General features: G+C 41.2%; 1 protein-coding gene across 3 annotated transcripts in view; it reads right to left on the bottom strand.

The window, feature by feature from the left end:
• The window catches only part of pax3b (paired box 3b), a 32,007-nt gene extending 7,156 nt beyond the window's left edge, over positions 1-24,851 (bottom strand). Inside the window, exons 1-8 of one of the 3 annotated variants that reach the window (XM_042486874.1) lie at positions 24,425-24,851; positions 23,651-23,886; positions 23,304-23,433; positions 22,771-22,914; positions 6,963-7,162; positions 6,005-6,170; positions 5,095-5,303; positions 76-360 (exon numbers count right to left, since the gene is read on the bottom strand). In XM_042486874.1, the coding sequence (XP_042342808.1) occupies positions 76-360; positions 5,095-5,303; positions 6,005-6,170; positions 6,963-7,162; positions 22,771-22,914; positions 23,304-23,433; positions 23,651-23,886; positions 24,425-24,509 (1,455 nt within the window). In that variant the 5' untranslated portion in view covers positions 24,510-24,851. The remainder of the gene's footprint in view (positions 1-75; positions 361-5,094; positions 5,304-6,004; positions 6,171-6,962; positions 7,163-22,770; positions 22,915-23,303; positions 23,434-23,650; positions 23,887-24,424) is intronic. The other 2 variants (XM_042486873.1, XM_042486875.1) reach the window with 2 other exon arrangements.
• Positions 24,852-27,489: the final 2,638 nt, after the last annotated feature.

Genomic DNA, 27,489 nt, shown 5'->3' with positions numbered 1-27,489 from the left:
TATAAACGTTTTCTTTGCTTGTGCAGGTGTAGGCGCAGCTGTAAATGTGAGAATATAAAAGGGAAGTCTATTGACCTTACTTTGTCCGTACTGGCCGTACTGGTAGGACGCCACATGGTCGACGGTGTAGCCCGGTGAGCTGTAGGAAGGCGGGCAGTAGGACTGGGAGCTGGGCAGGGAGGGCAGAGCCGACATGGAGGGAACACTGGTGAGACCCTCCAGGCCCTTGATGTGATCCATGCGCTGGCTGCAGCTGGCAGCCATGCCAGCAGGAGGCTCCAGGCCGCCCGTCAGAGGGGAGATGGCGTAGTCGCTTTGGGGCTGATGAGGCACACCGCCCGGGTTCAGCAGACCCATCACCTGATCAGAAGGAATGTAGGAGAGAGAAAATTTAATTGGCTGTGGGGTGTGTTTGGTGTACTGTCAGAGCACTGTGAGGGACTGTAATGTTAGTAGCACTTGCAGTTATGCTGAAAGAAGCTGGATAAGCTTTTTTTTTTGCATTTTGCTGTACATTTGTTTGCTCATGTAGATTTAATCGATGGAATTATGAAAAACAGGCTCATTTTCACCGCTGGCCCCAACCCCAGTCCTTACCCCAAAAAAGTGACTTTGTTTTCAACAATAGGAGCATCCTATGTGAAAGACATGTTTTCTGTTGTCTTTAGCTTCTGGCAGTCGGGTGTGGACTCAAATCACATGACTTTAATTCAAGTCAAATTTGATGACTTCACAAAATAAAAATCAAGAAATACTTGGCTTGGACTTTAACACCAATGATTCCTCTTGACTTTACTTAGACTTGAGCCTTTGGACTGAAAAATACTTCATACACTTCCCTAAACCAAAAGCTTACAGAGTGTATTAAGGTTGGCGATATCGTGTATGACATCCACGTACTCCATTTACTATTTTACAACATTTGCATTTACATTATACAACAAGATAGGACAGAACATATAAAATGTATACGATTGTGGTACTGGTTAATCATGCTATATGCAATGAAAGTGCAGTGTCAGCACAACTTTTTTAAAATCAAGTTTAGTCGCACGTATTTTAAGAAATTACTGCTTTCTAAAAGCATTCATGAGTTTTTTTAGAGTTCATTTATCAATTATGGTTGTTAAAACAGCATAACATTTGGTAACAAGTGCATTATTACTTTTTTAGGACTCGAAATTCCAAGGTTAGGATTTGAGACTTGACCCAGGACTTGTCTTGATTTGGGACTTGACTCTGGATTTGTCAGTCTTGACCTGCAACGTGACTTGACACTTTCCAGTCTTGACTTGGAATTTGAGTGCAAAGACTTGAGAGTTGTGACTTGCAAAACAATTATTCAGTCCCACCTCTGGTTTCTGACAAGCTTTTATAACATATTAAATATCTCTTTAACGTATGCAAGCACAGGAGTGTGTGTAACATATATTAACACAGACACCAAAACAAACACACACACCCAGACACACAAAGGAAATCCCCCTGTCGCGGACATCAAAAGGCTCCCAGCAAGCCCGTCCCAGACAGAGATAGCACCAGAGAGGAAGAATTAAGCAATTTGTCTCTGATCCGCGCCTCCACTTATTCTTAAATTCCTTTTTGACACTGCTCCAAAAACCCATTTCACAAGATAACAACTTATCTCAGAGGAAGATATGCCGACAACGATAACACAAAAGAAGGGTCTGTGTGAGCCCGGCTCTGCTCTGCCTCGGAATAGATCTGCAGTTTGAGAAATCCGTGACCTGGTCTTTATTAGCGACCAGATAATCAAATTTGGGGGAATATTCCGTGGCCAGCAAAGGACGGAAAAGAGCCGTGGGGCAAAGTGTTTCAACTGGTTTCAAAACAGACTTGATACCACCGACCCCCCCTCTTCAACGCTCGCTGACTTTACCTGTCCATCATCAAAGCGCTCAGTAAACCGTTAATAAGAAATTGAGACCGGCTTTATCACTTATGAAAGTAAGTCTAACTGAATCTGCTACCTCTAAATGTATCGTATCCCACCTCCTCCTCGACAGAGCAGAGGCCTCCAGGCTCCTCCAGTTGTCCTAATAAGAAGCAGGTACGCTGCTCTTTGGCTCCTCTTGGCCCTCTAAGTGACATATTATTCTACATCCACACACACACATGGTCCTGCTTAAATCATTTCCCAAGTAGGGGAGGTGAATGGAGGAGTCCATGTTGATTTGGAGAGGGGAGTTGTGTTTCCTCTCATGCCCGCTAACAGTTTCCTAAAAAATTAACCTGCGTTTGGAGGGCTTGGTTTAAGCAGCGTGTAAAGATACGCTTTGGCTTCGATAAGCCACAGGGGGCAGAGATACACGCTCTTTGAACTGATATTTCACTTTGGTGACTTTCGTGTGCTGCTGTCTGTTTGCTCTTATCTCTTTATCCAAACCCCATCATCCCTCTCTCCTGCGCCTCTCCCTGCCTCATGAGATGCCTGCTGGCCAGCCCATCCAGGGTGTTTCATATTGGAACTACGCCGTTGCCAGCGGCCTGAATCAGTGCGTCCAGGAGTTAGCGAGGAAGAATGTCGGGATGGGGGCGGGGGGAACATCTGAGATGGGACATTCCTCCGCCGCTGTACGAAATATATACAAATAAATGAGAACCTTTGCGTTCACGAGGAGGAATGTTCAGGCAAACATTTTAAGAATGCAATCACAGGAGGCTTCCCTTGAGGCTAGAGCATAGCGGGGAGTCGGTGTTTGTGCACACATACATGAGCATGAGGATGCTGTCTCTTGCTGCCTCAATGCACAACACTGTTTGTAAAGTATAGTTAGTGCATGTTTTATTCATGCAGCAGTGCATCTCTGTATGTTTGAAAGCCTGTATGTGTAAAAGTAAAAGCATGAGGACAGACTTTGAAAATAGCATTTTTCAGAGGAAGGGACGCTCTGACAACACACACTCAAGGGTGCAGGTTTTGTTTCAACATTGCTGGGGCATATACAACGCAGGGTTGGGGGTCTTCCGCCAGGAAATTTTGAGCATCAAAAAATAAATTCTCTGCATTCTGTTTTTTTATGCACCAGTGTGCCTTTTTTGTAGCAGTTTAAAGTGGAAATGTCTTTAATTTTGTCAAAATACAAATAATCAGCAGCATGTTTTCACTGGGGGAGGGACAAATGCACATGTTTTAAACATTGAGGGGGACATGTCCACTGCATTCTCCCTGAAAATCCACACATCTGTTACCCTAAAGACATAAAATAAAATGGCCAGAAATTAACCCTTTAAAAACAGACATCTTAAGACAGGCTACAGAAGATCATTGTTTGCATGATAATGTTTAAATAGATGTAAAATAAGAATCATAATAGCCACAGCATTAATTATTTCTGCAACAGAAAATTAAAGCGTCTGTCTTCTGTGTTATCATGTTGTATGCTCATGATGACGTCATTACGCTATGTTAAGTGTCGTGCAAATCTAGCAAAAACCCACTGTGGTGCCCGTGGAATGAATGACAAATCTATCAAAACGTCTTTGCACCCTGCTCATAAAAATGAGCATACATCAAAAATTAAATGATGTACATAATTCAAATAACTGATGGGGTGTTAAATTTTTTTTCTTTTTGTTTCTAAATTTACAAATCTTTTGGATCAGTACGTAGATTTTTTAAAATTTTGCAAATTCTGATGAAAAACGTCAGATTTTTGTATTTATTTTTTTAGTGACACAATTTCAATACTTTAATCAGTTGATGTGGTTTATTGGCTTACATAACATTTTATTTTAGGTTGTACACATTTTAGAAATTTGAAGCATTTAAAGATACTCTACAAAATGAAAAACACAATAAGCAAAGTACCAGTATAGGCACTGGTGGAAGATTTCTATTCTATAGAGTTTAAAGGGTTAAAAAAAAAAAGTAGTGTGAACTTAATTTTAAGTTTAACTTGCTCCTTGTTCAATGTTTTGCTTCTATATTGGAAATTATTTTTAAAAATGCAGCAATCTTCCGATCTAAACAGAATGTTGAAAAGTTGACTCAGCCATGCTGCTCAACCATGTCGTGTAATATTTGTGTAAAAGATGTTGCAAAATCCTTAACTGATCCTCAAAATGTCATGGAGTTGATCAATTATCTACACTGTGTGTGTGTGTGTATGTGTGTGTACCTGTAATTATGTGGACCTGTGAATGTGTGTTCATGTGAGTGTGTGTCTGTGTTCACAGCGCTGCGGCCTGTTCTCTGAGGAGTCAGACTGCGTCAGGCTGAAATCTCATTTTCTGCCTGTTAGGGTCTCTAACTCCTCTGTCTCCTCTGCTGTACCCTCTGTCTAGGTGCAGGGACCTTGGGACTTCATGCCTGTATAATTGGCTGTAATTGTCTTTTCACTTCTAATTTGTCACACGCTCAATTGTCCTCTGTCCTCCTAGAGTCATCTCACTTTTCTGCTCCAACAGGGAGTGACCCATCCTGCAGAACTGCCGAGGAGCGTGCATTTGGAGTGAATCAGTGAGCGGCGTGCGTGTGCACTTATGTGTTGCCCACCTGGGTGAAATATTACTTGAGAAGAGTGTTTGATTTTTTTAAAGCTCTTGACGTATTGTGTGAAGCTGTGTGTCTGACGGGTTAAATCATGCATACCTCCACCGCGTTCAACTCTTTGAAATCATGTTCAACTCTAAATCTGCCCAGCTCTGCTGTGGCGTGTTCTGGGTATTATCCGTGCAAGTAAAACTATCTTAGTCTCTCGAGGCGTGTACAGTGTCAAACACACAAGTCTTATTCCTGTCAAATTAATACACTGGGGGGAAAAAAAACACCAGCTTAAATCTCTTGACTTGGATTGCCTTTGTGTTTTTCTTCAAATTAATCAAATATCAGTTTTCAACTGAAATACTCGTGTTTAAAACTTTTAAGAATATTATTATTTTCATGGAATGAAATCACATTGTCTTAACAGATTTCCTCTAAAAAGCTGAAACTGTTCCACATTATCTTCATCTATAAATATGAGATCATTTTTTGGAGCGCAGTCCATTGCTTTGCTGACTGAGCTGTATTCACCTCAGTTTAATATCTGATTTTAGCTCAAATACACATATTTTAAGCCATCGTCTCACCTGAGGAGAGAGTCCGTTTCCTATGGCGGGGTTCATGGGATTAGCCGGTCCTCCAGCACTCACAAAGCTATCCGAGTAGCCTGAGAAGGAGTGGCGTCCGGAGGCGAGGCAGTAGGCAGAGCCTCCTTCTACCTGGCCTCCACCACCATTGGCTTGGTGGCCCGAGGAAGGAGGGAGAGGCTGGGGCCGATGCACCGTGCTGGGCGGCTCTGACACGAGCAAAGACATCACAGAGACAGTTTAAACACTGGGATCAGTGACAGTGAAATTAAAACCAAAACATCCCGCAGCATTGTTACTGTGCTGAAATTGAACTAACTCAGAAATAAAACGCTGGATTCAATGCAGACTTGAGTTTGAACACGTTGTTTCAAAATATATGTAGCGTATATGTTCATAAGTTTTTTAATATTTTTTATTTTACAAAATTATTTCATTAAATCTTACTCATGCAGTTCTATAGCTTATTGTAATCCACCAAATAATTGAAAAAATTAACAATTTCAGCAAATAAGGGTTATGTATGAAAAAAAATGCTTCACTCAAAATGCCATTTGAGGGATATAGAATTACTGAATTCAAAAAGAAACTGCACAAAAATGCACTCCATGACATACTGTTTTAATACAGTTAACTGAGACTGAGAAGAGCTTCAAAATAAAAGCCAACAGACAGTTTTGTTGAGTTTTTTTTATTACATTACATGTCTCTCTGTAGAAAGTTATTTTGAATATGTTTTGGCTTGATACCCTTTTTTAAAAAATAGATCAAAAGGAAAATTACTTTATTATTTGCATCACCACTGAATCCTATGTTCATGGAGTGAACACTTTGAACTGAAAAATTATTTGCTACAGTTATATATTTCTCAACCAATGCATTAGTTATATGAGTGGGTCTCATGTCCTACCTTGTGCTATAGATGAGGGGGGGTAGGTGCTGTCAGAGAGCTGGTAGGGGGGGATGCTGGACATGGCTGAAGGTGGGAAACCCCCTGGGATGAGGTGATTAAATGCCATCAGTTGACTGGCTCCTGCTTGCTTCCTCCACCTCGCCCGCCTGTTGCTGAACCAAACCTAGAAGGACGATGTTTGATCAGTGTGTGTGTGTGTTGTGTGTTTCTCAGACTACAATGCTGCAGTCCGTCTCTTGTATTAGCTGGCATTTTAAGAGGTAAAAAGAAAAATCGCAATAAAATGAATGAAAGCCATTGAGAGCAACTACAATTAAAAAACTTTAATTTGTTTGAATGATGAACACGTACTCACATTTAAATATATCGCACTAAAAACGTTAGTAACAGGTTAAAAGGACAGTGAGAGAAAATGTGAGATAAAAGTTGTGTGTGTGTGTGTGGGTTAGAGGAGTGTTAACGCTGGTTGCACTGAGTGTGTGAGTGACATGCCGTGCCCATATGGACAAGGCTCATGCTGGGCCTGCTTACGCTTCCCATATGGAGCCTGTGGAGGAGAATTTACTGGATTCCAGATCAGAAATAGGAAAGTCCAGATTGGGCCCCTGGGAGTGAGGATGAGAGGTACGTGTGTATGTGTGTGCGCGTGTGCGTGTGCGTGTGCGTGTGTGTGAGGGATGCTCGTAGTTAGGACAGGTCATTAAGTGCATGTTGGTGTGTTAGGTCAGACAGAAGTGAAGATGTGAGCATCTTGTAAACATTTTTTCATGTTTTAACTCCTGTTTAAAGATTTCATGGTTCTCTGTGAAGCATTTCTGAAACCCATTTGAAAATCCATTATTTGAATTCCTGTTTTTCACAAGGTAAAATCAGTTTTTTTACACCCGTTGGCTCCTTAAAGATAACACATTTTGTAGATATGAATGGTACAGTGTATATATGTGCCCTCGTGTACCTGGACCCTGGCCTCTGTGAGCTTGGCCCTCTGGGCGAGCTCCTCCCTGGTGTAAATGTCGGGGTAGTGGGTCCTCTCGAAGGCCCTCTCCAGCTCTTCCAGCTGCTCTGCTGTGAAGGTGGTCCGACTGCGCCGCTGCTTCCTCTTAAGCGGCAGATCAGGTTCTGACTCCACATCCGAACCCTCATCTGAGTGACTTGCTGTTGAAACACAGGAAAAGGAAAAATAAGAAAACAGTCAGAATGACATTTTCTCCCAATATCAGATGTTAAATCAGGCAAAAGTTGACGTTGCTTCCTGATTATCCCAAATACACATACTTAACTTAACAGCTTCAGCAAAATCACACAAAGCAACACACTGATCTCATAGACCAACAACTTGTAGTGCTTTAAGTGTATTTTTCTGATAAGAACGTGGTTGTGACATTCAGCAGCATCACAATAAATCAACTGATGTACCCTCTGTTGTCACTTGCTCACTTTCAGTTATAGAAGGTGGTTATTTTCTTTTTTATTCACACTTCCACACACATACACACACACACACCATAAGGTATCGCTCTTCCTCGTGGTCCTGTGGCCAAACAGACCTCTATTCAGGAGGAATATTCTGAGCCTATGGAATAATCCCACTGGACAAGATTCCCAGGGCACCACAGGGGGACTGGTGGACTAAAAGCCACACAAAAGGCTAATTTGGATCCAGGGGCCATTCTTTGAGCGCACATTTGTGTGTGTGTGTGTGTGTGTGTGTGTGTGTGTGTGTGTGTGTGTGTGTGTAGACAGTAGCACTGACAGCCAGGAGCAGTTGCTGCGATGAATAACTAACTGTTCAGTCAGCTGAATGCTTGTCTGCTTATCTAAAATCAAGCTAAGCAAGAATAGATATGAATCCGTTTTTTTTCTTTTTTAAATTTCTCTTTATTTTCCTTTCCCTGTCTCATCGCAAGTATGAAGTTACAGTTCAGAGGGGGCAACTTCTGTAGGAGCTAAGTAGGTGCCAATCAGATATCATCAGCCTCAAGTCCAGATTCTAAACAGGGCATAAAAACATTTTGTCAGAAAAATGCAGCGCTTAAAAAAGGAAGGAAATTATTCCTATACATAAAGTCAAAATATCTTTTTTTTTGTTCTGGGCTACTGCAGAAACAAGGAAGAGGATTCACTCTGTATTTAGATATAAAGAACTCAGGGTAACGCAATGATTCTTATTTTCACAAGATTATGAATGAATGAAAACATAGTAATAAATATAATACTAATTTTCTGAGAAAATATATCCCCCTAAAATTACATTCTAGGACTTCAATTATCAGCTACTTTCATTACTATTTCATTTTCATTAAAATATCAGAAAATAATATGAAATTTCCATAAAAAAAATCAAAGATGCCATCCTAAAATTACTTCTGATTTCTAACCAACAGTTCAAACCCCCAAAGTTATTTATTTCCAATTATTTCAAATTCTCACATTGGAGAAGCAGTAGCTAAAAATAGCTGTCAATTTTGCTTAAAAAAAACCTTTTATTTTTAAAAAAATTTTTTTAAATCAATTGGTGGAATAAATATTCAAAATTTGAAAAATACATAAGTTGTATTTTTGACTTGTCAGAGTGATCTTCGGCCTGACTGAGCGGCAGCGATATGAAGCGTCCTGACAGCTTTTGTGTTTCCACTTTTCATCTCTGCCTCAGATCAGTATTACTACTATTGTGGACTCCGCTCTATAAGCCGCCAACTCGGTTTTTAACTCACTACTTCAAACACCCCATTGGCTCTCTTCGAAGTTCACCAAGGCCAAAGCACTTTTTGTGTAACACTTAATGAATTCCCCCTCAGCGCAGGGGAAGTTTTGTGTGCAACACTGTATTAGTTCCCCCTCAGAAGCAACAATAAAATACAAGAGAATCCAAATATCTCAGGGCCCCTCATGTGAAACTGATCCTCTCTCCCCCTTCGGCGATTTTCTCCGTGCAACACCAATAGCAGTGGGAGTCAACTTAACATGCATTAGGAGCAAATTGGTAAAGAAACATTCAAGCATGAGGGAGGCAATAAGTAAAATATTTTCAAAGGGGGAGCGAGAGAAATGGAGACATTGCTTTAAGCCTCTTGCTGAATATCTTGCAATTTTGCACTCGCAGATTGCTCGCTCTTTGTTAACCTGTGTGTGAGTTTAGCATTTTAACAGGAACGATGTGCTACAACTCTTGTCAGCAGAGAAAGGAGGAGACACTTTAAAATGGCCACTGTGAATTAAGATTCATCAGCTGTTTTTGGAACTTTATCAACAAAAAACACGTCACTTTAAACTAAACAAAAAAAGGACACAAACATTTTTGCGACTACAGGACTTGTGCTTTTTGATCGTGGGGAAGTAATTTGGGATGTGGACTTTTTGACAGGATGGATAAAAAAACACAAGATGAGGCCTTTTTTTGTAGCCTCCCCCTCCAGTTTCTGCATGGAGGAGGGCCGCTAGGAAAGCCCCCCCCCCCCCCAACTTTAGCAGCATGCACGTTCCTCAGCATTTCACAGGGATTTGGGTCCTGGGAAAGCTGAGGCGGCCGGGAAAATCCTTAATCACTTTGGAATTACCTATCGGTTATGACTGCTACCGGGGTTTCGAGAACTTTTCAAAAGAAGCGACAGAGTGGCACCTCTCAAGTCTCGGGAGTCTAGTCGGGATACAATCCTGAATCAGATCCTGTGCAGACGACTTGAGCAGGCTCATTTGTTTCACTTCGCTTTGTGGGATCACTTCGTCAGTAGATGTTGAGATACAGCCAGATAAGACGATAGGACGAAACGATAACGATGGAAGGTGTGTCAGTGAAAAACATAATGAAGCAAATGCCCTGAACATTGTGATGCTACCAGGTGGAACACTAGGTGATAAAAAATATCTACCGGCATGTATGAAAAAAGAAAATCTCACACTTGCACATTATTCACCTCAAACAACAGCAAACTCCTAATTGGCCCTGCAAACTTTTTGCACTTTGGCACGCCACCCTCCTTAAACAAGCACCACCTTCTCCTCCCTCTTCCCTCTCTCTATAATTCTCCCTCCTTCTCACCCTCGCTTTGTCTCCCCTCTCCCCATCTCTCTCTTTTCCACCCATATTTCTCTCTGTGACTCTCGGGCTCTTTGTTGCTCCAAAGAGCCGAGGTCTTTGCCGGCGATTTCCACGCTCCATCTGTGGAATCCGTCATGGCTCCCTCGGCCCTTCACAGTGGGGGGGTGTCACCTGCCCCACGGGCGAGCTGGGGTGGGGGGGCATAAAGAGGCTCCGCAGAGGGCTTGGGGGGGGTGGGTGCACAGCCGGGGGCATTCTACCCCTTTCCCCCGCCTAAAAAACACACCCCTTCCTCCAGAGGGAACTGTAAGAGCACCTGAGGGGGCGAGGAGGGCAGCAGAGACGGGTAACAGGGGCTGTTGTTGCCGATGTAAATGTCCCCGTGGGGATAGTCTGTCTGGGCATCTGTGTTGGTTTTTGTTGTTGTTCTTGTTGGTGGAAGCGTAGTGCATCCAGGGTGTGTTGGCCCTGTTCAATGCATGGACTCTAGGTGAGGTAAAAAGGAAGTGCGTCCCTCTCAAATATTTCCTCCATCTTCTCTCTCTAAGAAATGAAAACCCTCTCCATCTTTTTTCTTTTGGAATTTTTTTCAGGTGTTTGTGCCTTTTCTGGTAAAATATGTACGTTTCTGAGTTTACTGTGAATGGTTAAAAGGTCAAAATAAGATGTAACAAATGTTTATGATTAAAAAAAAACTATGAAAACAGATTTTAAAACGGGTTAACCATGATTGTCTCTTTAAATTGTATTGTGGACTCACAATACACTCATGACACATAAGACACTTTTATTATAAAGTGAACACAACCTTCCCTTTCTCATGAAAACATTCAAATTTGAGTGAAAATAAATTTAAACTGACTGCTGCTTTTAAATATATATATATATATATATATATATATATATATATATATATATATATTTATATATATAGCTATTTGAAGCAGTGCCAGAACCTAGCATATTTAGCACCCTATGCAAGCTTTATTACTTTATATTATCTTGGATTTATTATGGACAAGACCAAGAGCTACTCAGAAATTAAAACAAATTAACAACTTAGCTAACAAACAATATAATAACAATAATTATGGCTGAATTGTTGCTGGATCATTGCTGAATTTCAATAGTTAATCATGATTAATCACATATTTAATTGCATGTTTTAAATTCCATTATTTTACATTTAAAAATAGGTTTAAAGACCATATTAACAAGGTAAAGCAAGTCTTCCCAGAGTCTCCTGATTGGAATAAAATGAATGCAGAGAAATTTACTTTTATGATCTTGACTATTAATTTTTTTTTAAATTTCAAATCCCAAAACATGCTACAGATGGTCTCCTATGGCTCCTATGAGACTGCAACATGTTATATTGCAGCTCTCTATTAAAAGTAACTTTCACTGTAGCTTTTAGGTAATAAATGTAGTTTGTTTGGGTGATGGATAACCATTTTTCTGACATCCTCACCAATAAGAGAATTACACAATTTTAGTAGGAGTGGGGAAAAATACAGTGTCGTGATATTTTTGTGTGGCAATATTGTATCAATGCAAGGATGCCAAATATTCAATTTTTCTAATATAAATTATTACTATTAAAAATACAAACTAAGCTTTTGGTAATAAAAATTACTGAATTAAGATTAAAAGACAGAAATCTTCACATCTTATTAGCTGAAACAGGTGTTGGCAAATGTTTTCAGTGGGGACATAATTTGCAGTTGAAAAAAGTAATAAATCATAAATATATGATTTATCACAATACTCAGCATATTAAACACATTCAAAATTGCAATAATATTATATTGTCACTTAAGTATTGCAATATTATTGTATTGTGGAGCCTCCAATGATTCCAGCCCTAATTTTAAATATAATATTTTTTGCAGTTTCACGATAAATTCACAATAACTTTTTTTTTTTGTAAGTGTGGCTGTTAAGGACACTTCAGAGGTTGGATTGCTGTGAAAAGAAAAGCCTAATAGAAGTTTGTTGCACTGCTGCACACATGTCTGCTTAAGCATCACCCACATGCCTCAAATTCTAAAATATAATGTAATGCAAATTAAAGTGGCAGGTGATGGAGATTCATGGGGTGATACATGGGGTGCAGAGGGTGTTTTGGTGGCAAACTTGTGCCAAGACAGAGGACAGCCTCCCAAACACCCCTGAAGCTCACTGCTCCCCACAGCTTGGCTCAGGAGCTCATAAACACACACACACACACACACACGCACACACACACACACACACAGCACTCCAAGCACATGACCGTGTGCACATGTCGACAGCGCTGGGCTTCCCCTGATTCTACATGCATTTTCAGGCTACGTTAATCGAGCTTGTCAGCCCTGAGGCGTCTCCACTTTAGCGTCCATTAACAGCGCGCCCCCTGCTCAAAATGCCTTTAAGCGTGGTCAGCACACACACATACGTTCCAAAATCATCTATGCAATGATGAAATATAATGCCAAATCAGCATCAGGATATATGTTACCTCTGAACAAAGAGGAGAAGAGTGAAGAGGCTGAAACCTTTCCCTCTGCTCCCCAGGATCTTTTCCAACCTTGTAAACCTGTGGTTTCAGAGTGCCCCGTTTGCCGTCATCGCCTCGCTATCCCTAAGATCTGATCGCATCGATTTGGCACCGTCAAATAGCCTCGGCCAATCAAATTATCCACTCTAACCGTCATATCGCTGCCTGCCTGTATACATATGCAATATCTTAAAATGCTATATTTATAGCCCCTGTAAACACTTAACTTCTCTCTGTATACTTTTGCTCCACCTCAGTCGAAAGGAGCGGGGGGTTGCACACTCTTGTCAGTTCATCGAAATATGAGAAAATATGAGCCTTAAAAGGGTAAAATTATCTGAGCAGGAGACGGCCTGGAAAAGCAGCAGCCTCGGTATAAAACCGCCCGGGAGCCGAGGAGCATTAAGCCGCAAAATAAGAGGGGAGCAGTTGGAAGGGGAGGTGGGTGGAGGGGGTTAGAGGAGAAAAGAAAACTGTTTAATTTAACAAAACTGAAGCCCTGAGAGGCACACAGTGCATGGGACTGCGAGCCAAAACAACCTCTCCGGAGCCAAGAAAGCCCAAAATGGATCCCATCGTGCAACGCCATCCCAGGGAAGAGAAAAACAAGGAGGAGAGGAAGGAGGAGAATGGAGGGTTTAGCTGAAACAGACTGTTGGAAAGACTTTCGCATTGCTGTTTTCTTACGAGGGGGGGGGGGGGGGTCGAATGGGGACACAAAGGCTTAAATATGTCCGCTCCGACATGAGACAGTATGCTCCGAGCACACACGCATGTGTGCGTGAGAGACAGATAGAGAGGGAGTGAAAGGGGATGTGTCAAAGTTGGATTTTGGGGACTTGGGGGAATTGACTGACCATATGTGGACTATTTACACCCCTCATTGGACATCCCAGTAACTCTTCTGGGGGTTTGGTTAATAGTGAGGGTAAATTGAGCCTCTGACACGTCGGCCCCCTTCTCTCCACCTACCCGAAAAAAACCCAAAAACAAAACAAAAGGCAGAGGAGACAAACGCAGCATTTATTTGGGCGGGCCGACCATGCTGCTCCTATTCAGGAGCCGGGGGACTAAGTGACTGACCGACTGCATTAAACAGTATATAGAAGTCAAGACAGGCAGATGCTGGGCCGGATAATGGCTTTACTGACAGCTTATGGACCCATCTGTGACTCTTTCTGCTGGGTTAAGAAAAAAGATGGTGTGTGTGGATTTTTTTTGTGTGTGTGTATGCGTGTGGGAGGAAGGGGGGTTCGAGGGCGAACTCACTTGACTTGCTAAGGAGGAGTTTCGACCTTCACAGCTGCCCTGTAAAGGAGAGTGTGCCAGAGCTGTGTGTGTGTGTGTGTGTGTGTGTGTGTGTGTGTGTGTGTGTGTGTGTGTGTGTGTGTGTGTGTGTGCGTGTGTGTTACACACAAAAAGATGATGTGAGCAAACTGTCATCAGTCACAACCTTGTTATGCAACCAAAAAAATGACCCGACAAAGGGCAGTCTGAAGCTGTCAACAAAGAATTATGGGAGTTGTTGAGGATGTGTGTGTATGGGGGGGTATCAGGAAATGGTTACCTGTCATTTGTAGCTGAATGTGTTTCTAACCCTGTTTCCTGTGTAGCGCTGGGGGAGAGTGACCCTCTTTGGCCCTGTGACCCTGCAGTTCTTCACTGGCTTTTAACTCACAACTCCAGTCAGTGGGGCACTTGTTGAAATCCTAAAAGGTGAGTTGTTAGCAGGTCAACTGTCATTCTTATTTTTTTAGTTGACAGGGGGGACGTTTAACAGTTTAATCTCTGGTATTTCTTGCTGCCTGGCTGCTACTGACTACAGCAGCTATTAATCTTCCATATGAATTCAAGTGAATTTTCAGGAGCTACAACAAGCAGCAACCTCAGGGGCTGAAAAACGATGCCAAGGCAGAAGCGTCAAAACACTGCAATTCTTTGAACGGCCCCTCTAGGCTGGCTCCAGAAGCTAGTCAGTCCTTGTAGACCCCCATGATAAAATCTCCAACTTTACAGCACACATAAACGTGTTTACAGCCTGGTGAAAAAAAGCCCCCCCCCCCCTTCATAACTGACTGATGACTGATTTTTATATAACTCATCCTTTTTAAATTCTGCTCATTGTGTTCACAGCTTTTCGATCAGATTCACCCCTCATCTTCCTTCACCCACTCATTCAAGTACGGTCACTTCTGGCACCAAAAACACCAAGACAGCCAAAATGCCAAAGTCAGGGCTTCGAAACGAGAGTCCACAAACCAACAGGTGATGTGCCAAGATTTTCAGAGGCCCTATTCGGCCACCCCTATGACAGAGCGCCACTGCTTTCCCCTTAATATTGTGATAACACTTAAACAAAGTAAAAAAGTGATATCATGCTATTTACTTTGGGAGATTTTAGAGCAAAAATCAAGTGAGACATTCAGAAAAGCAGTGGTGTATAATGCTGCATTCATGCTACATGGGTGAGGGTAGATCCTACTTCTTACCTCAACTTTCACATGGTAAATATTACTAAGGAACTCCTGGTTTGGCTGAGAATCCCTATTTAAACACGAAAATAACTGTAATGAAGCACTACAGAGCCGTACAGTCATTCATGTCATTTTCATTGCACACTGCACTTTGTAGGCTGAGCTGTAAAGCTCAAAGATCTGGACGACTAAACACAAATCTATTTCATCAAATGCAACAATTCTTCGTCTGCTTGGTGTTTTCGAGCGAGCGCATTACAAAAGATATTCCTGCATGGCACGACTACAGCTTAAACACACATTTTAAGCCTCCGTCTCGACGCAACACAAAAGCATCAGCGCTAATTAGTTAACAAAGCTCTGAATGAAAGTCAGGCTTCATCAGTCAGGTGATTGACAGCTGCCTGTCCCCCTTCAGTAGCATCGATGCTGCACTGGCTGGCCTCTGGCTGGCCTCTGCAAACTTTGACACTAGACCCTAACCCTGATACACACTCATGCACATACACACGTTCAAAACAACTGTGCTTGCAAACACACGGACAGATGCATGAGAGGAAAACGCACACACTCAACATTCTTCCTCACTTTCTCAGAAACACACACAAACACACTCATGCACATTAAAAAACAACCTCTCTCCCCCTTTCCCCCCCAGCTGTTGTGCCTATAGTGCATACTTGCAGCAGATAAAGAGGGGCCTTATTCTAAGGCGAGCCATTCTACTTGACCTTCGCTGGGCCTTTTCACTCTTTCACTCCCTTCAAACCGTCTTTGGGGCTCGCTCACTCGCAGCTCAATGTGGCTAGTCCATCACGGGTGAAGGCTGAGGCGCTATAGCGGGTCTTGAAGGGGGGAATACCCCAAATACCCCTTCCCCCCCTACACACACACATGCACATACACACGCACAAGCCCCCTCCCTCTCAGAAATCACCCTGACTTCAAAGTTGGTGTGCATTCATTAATTGCCCTTTGAATTGATATCAGAGGGTCACAATAAGAGTGTGAAAGGAAAAAGAGGCTTTAATGAAGCATAGAGCAGCCATTCATTTGCAGATAACTATGTTTTCATGCTTGAATAGTCATCATGCATGGGCTTATTAGAAAAAAACTCATGAGAGAGGGAGGAGCGCAGGATGAGGAGAGAGGGACGGACAGAGCCCCGGGGTAGAGGAGAGTGATTTGGTGCTCGCCACTTGGCCCTCGTGCCCCTCTTTGCCCTCGTGCCCAGGGACTCAACTGAGTGACACATTCATTCTTTCAACAGACAGACAGAGCCCTCTTCAACAGACACTTGGCTCAGGCCAGTAATAGCCAATAGCTATAATAAGATCCATCCAGAGCTTATTGGTCTTTGTCAGATCTGATGAGACAGTAATTTGGAACTTATTAGGGTGACAACTGCCGTCAATTTTCAATATCAGTTTTCCTGATGTTTATTTTTTTTATTTTTCGGTTGATTATTTGGTCTATAAAATGTTAGAAAATAGTGGGGGGAAATGTGAAAAAACTGTTGTTGTTTTGTCCGATCACTAGTCCAAAACTCAAAGACATTACAGATTAAAGCGCCAAATTTTCACATTAGAGAAGATAAAAGCAAACAATTTGGGTCATTTTTACTAAAAATAATTACTTAAACAATTAATCCATCACCAAACACTCCCCACTTTTTTTCTGTCAGCCGACCAATCAATTCATTGACTAATAAATTCAGCTTTTCACCTTACATTAAAGGTCCCATATTGTGAAAATGTAGATTTCCATGTCTTATTTACTATAAAAGCTGGTGTAGGTGCGATATAAATACTGCAAATATATCAAAACGCTCAATACACAGAAGAATGCGCAGAATCCATATGCAGACACTGTGCCTTTAATCCAGCTGGCAATATTTCCATGAATTTGTGATGTAACAACTATTGGCTACTATATAAAAGTAGCTTAAAACTTGAACATAAATATTTTAAATGGGTCGCTTTGTATTTTGTATTTGATTACAGGTATATTCAGACAGCAGGCATGATTAAAAAAAAAGAGTTTCTGACCATTAAAGTATATAAACATGCTCTAGTAGAAACCCAAAAGTATGAACCTGAAAATCATAGCATAATATGGGACCTTTAAAATGAAATATTCTGTTTAAAATATTCTGAGTAGTTTATTCTGTGTCTTCTTTTATTATTGCTATCTTTGCTGACTACAGTTGTGCACATCAGAGCGCTGCTTTAAATGCCACTATAAACACAATAATGGGCAACTAGGGAAGCACAAAAGGTTACTGGCAAATATTCTTTATTTTGGAAAGGTTTTATCAGTAAAGACTTCACAGTCTGGGTACAGAAATACACTCAGATAACTGCAAACAGCTGATGTTCAAAAGTTAATAGAAAAGTCAGTCACTGCAAACACCATTATCATACACTCAACACACTGCACCGTCTGTGCTCTCAACCCATTCTCTGCCTCCACCTCTGCCCCCCCCCGCTTCGTCCTATCACTCCTCTTCCCTCAGTCCTCCCTTTCCTCTCCTCTGCCCTGGCACCGATCCAGTCTGTGCCCACATATTACATTTGCAGCACGCCATCATTCACCCCGAGTGGCAGAGAAGCCCAAGTTCTTCATTCACTCGCATTATTTACACAAACAAAGTCCTACTCCGTTTCTGTGACAAAGCCAGCTAAATCTTTATGGCTCTTTCATGTATTGTCTGCTCACGGTTCCCTTTTGTCCCCCGGCCATTGGCCTGGGCCCTGGATACAATGAGCCCGGGGGAATGGAGGCAGATTGAAGGAATGCGCCTCAATAAAACCTAATTATGACATGATGACTGCGCTCACCATGGTAGGGGTTTTTCAAAGATCCCGGGCTTATTCAATTAGCCCTTTCCAGGATCCCCTTTCACCAAATAAAGTTATCCCTTTGACTGTTTGCATTGCAGAGAGGAATGTGCGTGTGTATGCGTGTGTGTGTATGCACATGGTTGTGTGTATGTCTGTGTGTGTGTGTGCGCACACTGCCAGCCTAAATGGAAATGTATCGGCCCTCAACAAGGCTCCTCTGTATTATCTGGCTAATTTCACCTAACTAAGTATGGACTCTAAAAGATACACTGTGAAAATGTGAAGCAGGAGGAGGGAGGAGGCGGGGACACCGTGACTGTTTTAATCATTAACTTTGTCTCAAGGGTTAATTACTATGACGCTGGGACTTTGGTACAGCCCAGCAACCGGCCTGCAGTTACTGCCAGATATATATATATATATATATATATATATATATAATATATATATTATTATCCATATAAATGGATAAAACCTGGAGAGAAAGGGGGAGTTTTTGAGAATGAATTTCTGGCTGTTTAACTTAAATATTGCATTAAAACAATTGGAAGAAAATGTGATTTTATTTATATCTCTGTGTCAAAATATATGTTGTTAGTTTACATTTGAATTACTATTTAATATTTAATTAATCGAGCAACACTGTGTGCACATCTTTTAAAAATAACTCTCTTCTTTGAGCATGTAACAGTGAGTATTAATGCTCCAGTGTCACCATTCATAAAATCAGGAAAGTAGCTGACATGTATTTGAAAACCAGGGATAAAAGTTTGGGTTTTAGGGTATTATATTATTCATTAAGGGCCTGGGTTTTTAAGCATTTGGGGGGGGGGGGGGGGGCACATATGAAATGCATTTGTGGGTTCTCCCCTATAGGAAATAATGACCATCAAACACTTAATTTCCTGTTTTACTTAATCCTGTATTTCCTGCAGTAATATAAAATGTCTTGAATTTTGTCAAAATAAAAGTCCTTTGCTACTTTCATGGTTTTATTGAAGGGGGCATTAATGAAACAGGAGGTTTTGGGGGGTTCTCTGCAAGAAAATCTTGAGCATCACACACCTAATTTCCTGTATTCTGGTTAGGTTTTACGCACCAATTTATGTTGGAGAGATGTCTGATTTTGTCAAAACAAATGTCTGCTGCTACAGTTGTTTTGTGTTTTTTTTTTAATTGGAGGGGAAATGTTTTAAATATTGAGGGGGGGGGGGGGGGGGGGGGGTGGGGGGGGGTGTCACTGTATACCTCCCAAAGTCTACACCTATGTTAATTATTATACGGTATAAAATGCACTGGTGTTATATCATTTGTTTATAGATTAACTCAGGATATATTATTACATTACAAAGTTACAACAAATATAGGAAAAAGAGGTGGTCACATTAACAAAATAGAAATATTCAAATAAAAGAACGATCTGATGGTGCCGCTGCAATCCATCAGGCAAGACGTTTTGAAAATGAAAAACTAAACTAAATATGTTTACAATAAAACCGCGAAAGATTATTAAAGAACTTAATTAGAAACTTTACGGACGCGGACTGACTTTCCTTTGTGCGCTCCGGAGGATGGAGCCAGATATGAACCGAGCTGTGCGCCGCAGGCTGAGAGAAACACGGAGACAGAGAGGAGGAAACAGAGGGAGAGGGGCGGTGTTGCTCTCCAGATGAAAGTGGGATGAAATAAAAGAGTCGATTTAATCTGCTTGAAGAGATTTGGGGAGCAAGTGGTGAAGAAGAAGAAGGAGGGGGAGGAGGAGGGGAGGGGAGGGAGTGAAGATTTCGGAGCTATGCGCTGCAGCGCAGGACGGGTGGCGGGGGCCCCCTTGTGAAGCTGCGCTCCGGGCCAGACCGGGGCTCTCCGGGGAGAACATTGGTCCCCATTCACCGAAACCCTCTCTTTAATACACTCCCTCCGTCATTAAATGTGACATAGCACAATATCGACATCATTTAGAGGACATTATTAATGTTCGCGGGGGCAAGGCCGGGCTTCATCAAAGAATCAATAATAGCTCACGAGTTACAGGCGGCGTGGTATTATTAGCATCATCCTTTGAGGCGGAGAGGAGAAGGACACTTTTATTTCGTTAGCCACTTACAGTCTGGATATTATGGCAAGCAATTAGGCTTCATCAAAAGATGCTGAATGTTGCTTTTTCTATTTTAAAGCTCTGACATCATAGGGCAGCGAGAAAGTTATGAAAAGTTTTCTGACGTCAGAAATAAAAGAAATTATATATAAAGACAACGCAGAGTATAAATTAAAGTTTGTGTTGGCGACCTAAAACACTGACTTGTTTTGTTTTTTTTTTTTTTTTTTGGTTTTTTTTTTTTTCAAATGTGCAGTCTTGGCAAGCACGCACATTTTTTTTAACTTTAAAAATCGCTGGTTTTTAATCAAGGTAAAGAGTTAAATGCCTATATGTGCGCGCACACGTGCAGCCGCGCAGGTTTGGGGTGCGAGCACGCATCCCTAAGCTATACGTGAGTGGATTTCAGAGGCCTCAATTGTCATTCTGAATGGCAGTCGACCCCAAAAGGAAACATTTTGTAGGTGAAAACGGCCATTTTCCCTCGGTGAACGGGCCCTCTAAACCGTGCCGGAGCGCTCCCTGAATAATTCATCCTTCATTGCGGCCTCATAGTGTGTTTTGTCGGGGCTTTTTCTGTGGAGGAGCCTTTTTCTCTCTGACTGAATTATAAACAGGTTGCCTTCTTCTTCTTTAGCCGCGGCGCAAAGCTGTTTCCAAGACTGGCCTTTTGTCCGCGCGCAGCCCAAGCGTGAGCCCCAAATAGACTCTCGCGCCTTTGTCTCCCAAGTTCATCCTTGAGCGTCCCGTTGTGCGCGCGAGGCGTGTCTTTGTGAGGAGTTGGAAACCGTTGAACAAATGTTTGATCAACTCATCTGGGGGACATTTTGTCTCCTCGGTGTCCTTTATCTCTCCTCCCCTGTTTTACTGATGCAGTGAAGAAGAAGGTGCTCAATGGTGACTACATGTTGACACTTTGCTGTTTAAACTGATGTAAGAAAGAAAAATGTAACTGAGCAACTTATTTTGGGGGCTTTTAATATCTGTTGCTTGAGGTAGACGGTGAGAGATTAGATCTTTTCGGTGAATTCAGCTTTTTAAGTGGTTAATATGACATATTCAGACCGCATTTCTAAACTTTTCCTACGACACCACCAGCTTTAAAGTCAGACTTGGGATAAATTCTCACAACTTTCATCACCTCTACTGTTTTTCTCCGGAATTACCCTGCCCCCCTTTTCAATGTAGCTGCCACGCGCCACTGAAAAGTATAATTAACTTTTCCACAGTGAAAAGAAAAAAAAATACTTAAATTCATTTAATCGAGTAAAGGATGACAAGCACAGCACAGTTTGGCTGCTACAAACACCCAAAGTCACCAGCAAGACGACTATTATTCACAAGAGAAATTAAACATGACGAATTTCCACTCACATGATGAAGGCAAAAAGTAAAGTAATGACACTGAGAAAAAGCTAAAAAGGCCTAAAGCCCCAAACCGCTTTCAAATCTCCAATAAGGCTACTGTCTGTGAAACTATGATGACTGAAATGAAGAAAACATGTTTTATTTCTTGGCTTGTAACTCTTCCAATAATTGTATAGCCTTCACGAGATTTGACCAAAACTTGATAGAAGCATTCATTGTAAAATGACCACATTTAAAGGGGTCTTTGTTACAAGGAATAGTATATTTTTCCTTAGGAATAAACTTTCTGATGGAATAAATCCACGTTTCCTATGCAAATGACTGTTAAAAACATAGTTTGGTGAAACTATTTCATCTCGTTGAAATCCACAAGAAAACAATTTAAATTGCAGTGAAAAGGTCCTCTAAACATTTGGATTATTTTTAAACCTTTTAGATAAAAATTATTATTATTATTATTATTATTATTATTATTATTATTATTATTATTATTATTATTATTTGTGAGACTGTATAGCTTGTTGCAATGGTTACTTTTTACAGTGGACGCTAAAGTTGAAAACACTAAAAAAAATTAATTTGCTGCATAAAATAGCCTTATAGCCAAACCATAAACACACAGTACATCAAGCAGGTTATTTCATAAATTATTGAGGCGCTATATGCTTAAATATAATGTGTTAATTTATAATGCTTTGGACTGCTTGTGTTTGTAATTTGTCATACAGTATCAATCTTACTGCAACATAGATTCATCCATAAACGCTGCTTTTAAACCCAGCTGAACACACACAAACACACACACACACAGCTGCACTGCGCGCACACACTCGTTTCCCGCACAGAGCCCATCACCTGCTGTTTGATTTACGGTATGGCCTCATGGGAAAAAGAAAAGCATTAGCCGGAGAGATATGGTCGATAAAGAATTCCCAACAAAGGACGACACACACTCTCCACCCCCATGCAACAACTTTACAGCGTGCTAAAACTCCACAGAAAGGCTCGTTATATACGACGAAATAAAACCATTCTCTTCTACATCATCAACAGGTTGGAGGTGTGGAGACTCAATATAGTGTTTCACAGATTACCCTGCAAAATGCAAAATTTCCTCTGTAATTTAATTTCACTGGATTTTTACCCCAGTTAGCGAATACATAAATAACCTGTTAAGTTTTTTTCCCCTTTTCATTACACTAATATTTCCAAAGTAAATAGGCAGTTTAGCATTTAAATAAATACAAATTAAAGTAAATATCCTCCCATATGGACTCACTGAGACGATATCTGATCAAACATGATTCCACTGCGCTCTAATGTGTGTGTGCTCGCTGATATAAAAACGATAACAGGCAACTTTTTCTTCTGCATCAGCCGCAATAAACTCGAGCAGTTCACTTACATCTGTCTCCTAAGATGCCTTCGATGCTGTGTTTGGCCCTCCGGTCGCTCTCCTCCAACTCTTTCCTCTCAATTTCCTCCTCATCCTCCTCTTCGTCGCCTTTTCCTCCGAACTTACTCCGCATGGTGCGACTGATGGAGCTCACTGCAAAAGTTCGTGGAAAAATGGAAATTACAAAAGTAAAAATTCGAAGCAGTATTTAGAGGGAAAAATAATAAAAAATTTAACTTGGCACAACATTAGGATAAACTTTAGGCAATTAATTTGAAATGAAAAAGCGTTATAAAAGTGTTATCTAAGAAACAAAACATTGGAAGAAGTAAAGATGTATTGTTTTTTTTTTTTTGTATTAACAAAAATAATTGCGATAACCTGTTGTGGTCGAAGTAAAATTAATATAATGTAAACACGAAATATAAATAATATCACCCATAACAACAACAATAATAATAATAATAATAATATAATAATAATAATAATAATAATAAATAATAATAATAATGTGTACATTTATTCATGTCTGCCCTTTTTACCTGAAGGAACGTTGTTGCGGTCACATATCCCATCCTTCAGTAATTTATCCCGAATCTCCCAGCTAAACATACCCGGGTTTTCCCGCTTGTATTCTTCTATTCTCTTCTCTACGTCCGGCGTTGTGCCCTGCTTCAAAAGGTCAGAAAAGTCGCAGAGTTTATTCACTTTATTGTGGCCCTTGGGGCACAATGCATACATTGCCTTTATAACTTCAAAATCAACACGCTGATATTTTTTTTGTTAAACATTTGATGTATGAATCTTGCCTACATGTCAAAATTTAAATACAATACAGTTTTTCAAATATTGGTAGAGGAGCATCTGGAGTGTTTCCTCTGCTACATACCTTGGGTTTGCTGCCACCGATGGCCCCAGGTCTGATTGAGCCCGTCTCCTGGTACCGGCACAGGATTTTGGACACGCAGCCGTGAGAGACCCGGAGCTGTCGGGAGATGACACACGGCCTGATGCCGTGGTGGGCCATCTCCACGATTTTATGTCGGATATGGTTGGGCAAAGGTCTGCCATTTATGAAAACTCCTCCGAGCTGGTTCACACGGCCTTGACCCAACGGGGTGGACACTATTTCATCAAAATATGAGAGGAACTTATCAGAAAAAAAGTGATCTGGGCTGCGCAACATGCACCAAGTTTTAACTGAACTCAAAAGTACCCGAATAACACCAATGTAAAAGATATTCCAAAACAAGGGAGCACTTTTATTTAATTGCTCCAAATGTAAACATTTTATGCAAAAACTTCTAGGGTATTATTTGTTAAATTATTAAAACTTTTTTTCCGGTTTACAAAATGTTAATAGTCTAAACATTTCATGCGGTCTGCAAAACAGTTTGTAAAATGATACCAGAAATATGTGAGAGAAAACTGTAAAATATGCTACAAAAGTAGCGATAAAATAATTCATACGAAATATATAACTTTCGCTTCTGTAAGATTTAGTACTGCAAGACTTAAGGGGCCATAACTGTGCAAAATGTGTGTTTCAATACCGAGTTTTTTTTGACAATGCTGACGGAGAAGGTCGGTGGCTACATAAAAACAACACTATTTTTTGACCTACTAGCACTTAAAGGTACATATCAACGCGCTGGTGCTTTACCTTCCAGTGGGAAGCCGCTGCGGGGGTAGTTCTGAGCCAGCGTGGGTCGCATCATCCTGGGTATTGACCCCGCCAACGCAGTCATACCTCCAACACCCCAGTGCCTGCTGATACCTCCTCCTGACGGGGAGGCTGCTGCTCCAACACCGAGTTTGCAGCAGAAGGTCGACGTTTAAAAACGCGTTTTTGCCTCTTAAAGCTCCCTGGGAGGTTAGCCTCGGCTAGCCTCGGTTAGCCGCACCCGAGCTGCAGCCAGCGTCCCGCGAGCCACTACCCTCTGAGGACTCAAACGTGACGGCAATAAAGAAGAAAATTGAATATTTGGATGTTATCAAGTGTTAATTTCTAAGTCTCCTCGGTTTTATTCGCCGGTTTTTTGACCTCTTGGCCGAGGCGGTGAGGCTAGGACGGAGGTATTGTTGTTGTTGTTGTTTGTTGACACCGGTTCAAAGTGAGAGGAGACAGTCAAAAGTAGTGGAGCTCTTCTCTCTGCCCCTCAGCGCTCCCGGCTGTGATTGGTCAAGAGGGTGCACTGGGCACGAAGCGAGGCGCGACGATTGGCTGAGGCTGAAAACTTTCGTCCAATCAGAGACGCTGTCACAGATCTCCTCGGACGGGACGGAGGCGTCACTTCACAAAACCTAAAGCCACAGCAGAATCACTACATGTAGCTGTTTTGCACAGATTTGACCTTTTTCTAGTAAATTTCATAAGATAAAAATACAGATATGCACCACAAATCTCAGGGATATATTGTATTGTACTTATTTCATTCCATTCCAGTCTTTCCATCTTTCATCCCAGTGTGTGTGTGTGTGTGTGTGTGTGCGACCCTGTCCCGGATAACCCACTGGTTGTTACTGGTTTACATTTTTTCTTACATTTGCACTGTGTAATTATTTCATGCAATTTTCATTTTTCTTCCTAAGCATTTTTCATTCCTATGTGCAATTATATTTATTTTCATTTCATGTGTAGAATATTACACTATGTGTGTACTACAGTTTTCTGAGCGCAATTATCCTGTGCAATCTATCCTCATAGGTAACACTGGTATACGGGACAGTCTAATACTTTTGTTTTATTTTTCTATCATTCTTTGTGTATTGCATTTTTTTGCCATGCTTATTTTGATTCAACCCCTGTTCTATCTATAAGTTGCTGTAACAAGTGAATTTCCCCGGTGAGGGGTTAATAAAGTCTTATGATAAAATATATGATTAGTATATATGAAGTCAAGTTAACTACAAGGGCTGTTGGCATGCACCACAAATTCAACAGTGTAATGCAATTCAACAGACAATAAATACAGTTCTAAAACTTTTGCTTGTGACATATTGCGTCTTTATGTGTGTTAATGAGCTGGACAAAATTAGGAAGCACAGTCCGAGAGTATAAGCCTAATAAGAAAAGCATAATAGTATTAGAAAAATATAGAAAAAAACACGCAAGAATATCCCAACAAACATGTCGCATTATATTTTACATTATTGACAAATGACAACTATAAATCTATTGCTTGAATCACATATATGATTTGGCAACAAAACTGTCATTCACGTTTTCTGCACCAAATTCAATATTGACTGTCAAGCTCTTCATATTTTGTTAGTTTATTTTACATACATGACATTGTATACGCACACAGCTCAATGTTCTTGTCATTTTCTTCTTTTCGACTATAGTTTGCTGAATTTTGCTTCATCTCAGCTCTTAAATGTAGATATTAAAACCCAAGCCAAACCTGGACTCCGCAATACATTAACCAAATGAGGTGAAACTCAAACTGGTGCCTTTTTCTTTAAACACAACTGGTGCGAAGATAAAATCACAGATTCCTCTACATTGCTTATCTTGTCACCAATCCGTGCGTAATTTCATCTGCAAACCGTTTAATGCATGCCATCGCACACGACCCCTAATTTGTTTCCACCCCGTGGCCTCACATATGACACAAATGGTGCTAAAGTGTGTGCACCTCAAGGAATTTATTGTGGTTTTCAGACCGAGCACCAGCCAGCCGAGAAACAGTCTGAAGGGGGACGTGCGCCACAGCAGGATACGACGCCAGGGCGGCCGTAAAGCCAGTCTAGAGCTCTGTGCCACTATAGAGGAGTGGGTGTATTTCCATCCCCAAATGTCTAATAATCGATATTGTTACCACCCAAAGCAAAAAAAGAATGGAGGAGCGAGGAGTTGTTAAAGTTCTCTCGCTTTTTAAGCGCTGAGTAACTTGGGTCACGGCATCCTTTAGTCCCTAATCAATCACTGAAGCAAAGGTTCCGCTCCTGAGCTCCGAGATTAGACAAAAGCTTGTTTTACTTCACTGTCCATCATCTAAAGACAGGCGACTGCGTCCTCACTATTTTAGCACCAAAGTTGATCCTTTACGCCGGTGCACGAAAAGAGGATGTTAAAGTAAATACAGATTTGATCCATTCATTATCTTGATTTTGGACACATGGTGGTCGACCTTTGCCAACACGGAACAGGTGTTTTTTCAGATATCTAAGGTAAAGTATAAAGCAAATCTGTAAATATCTATTCATGATCAATACATTATAAACCCACAGACACGTGGAAAAATACTCCGGTTTTGGGAATGTTTCTGCCTGTTCAACGCTTGAAATTAAAGCCCTGAAACCTTTGTGTGACTCGTGCAAAACTAAATCTAAAAAGCCCCCTAGCACCTGATCAGCCCTTTCATGTCTCACCCCACTCACCTAGGCTATGGAGCAATAACAGGGGCCCATCGGGGGTCCCCACCGGAGTCCCTCATGTCATTCACCTTAATTTACGTAGGGAAGAGATATCCCACAGGCTAAGTAGGTTTCAATTAACATTCGCCTCTTTTAGTTGGGAGAAAAACGCACTTCAAATGTTGACTTTGCTGTCAAAAACGCACATGAACAATGGGGCGGATGCTGAGTTTAAAATAAGCAGGGCTAACGGGGGGTCTTTCACCTGCATAGGAGGGATGTCATTATCCTCAGGCAGAGGATTATTATCACGAATGAGTCCCAACAGTTGTCATAACGTGGCTTCAAGGAGAGGGGAAATGTAAG

This window comes from Plectropomus leopardus, chromosome 5 (assembly GCF_008729295.1).
Source record: "Plectropomus leopardus isolate mb chromosome 5, YSFRI_Pleo_2.0, whole genome shotgun sequence".
Taxonomy (NCBI): Eukaryota; Metazoa; Chordata; class Actinopteri; order Perciformes; family Serranidae; genus Plectropomus; species Plectropomus leopardus.
Note: the sequence above shows the minus strand (reverse complement) of the source record. Positions and strands in the feature narration are given on the sequence as shown.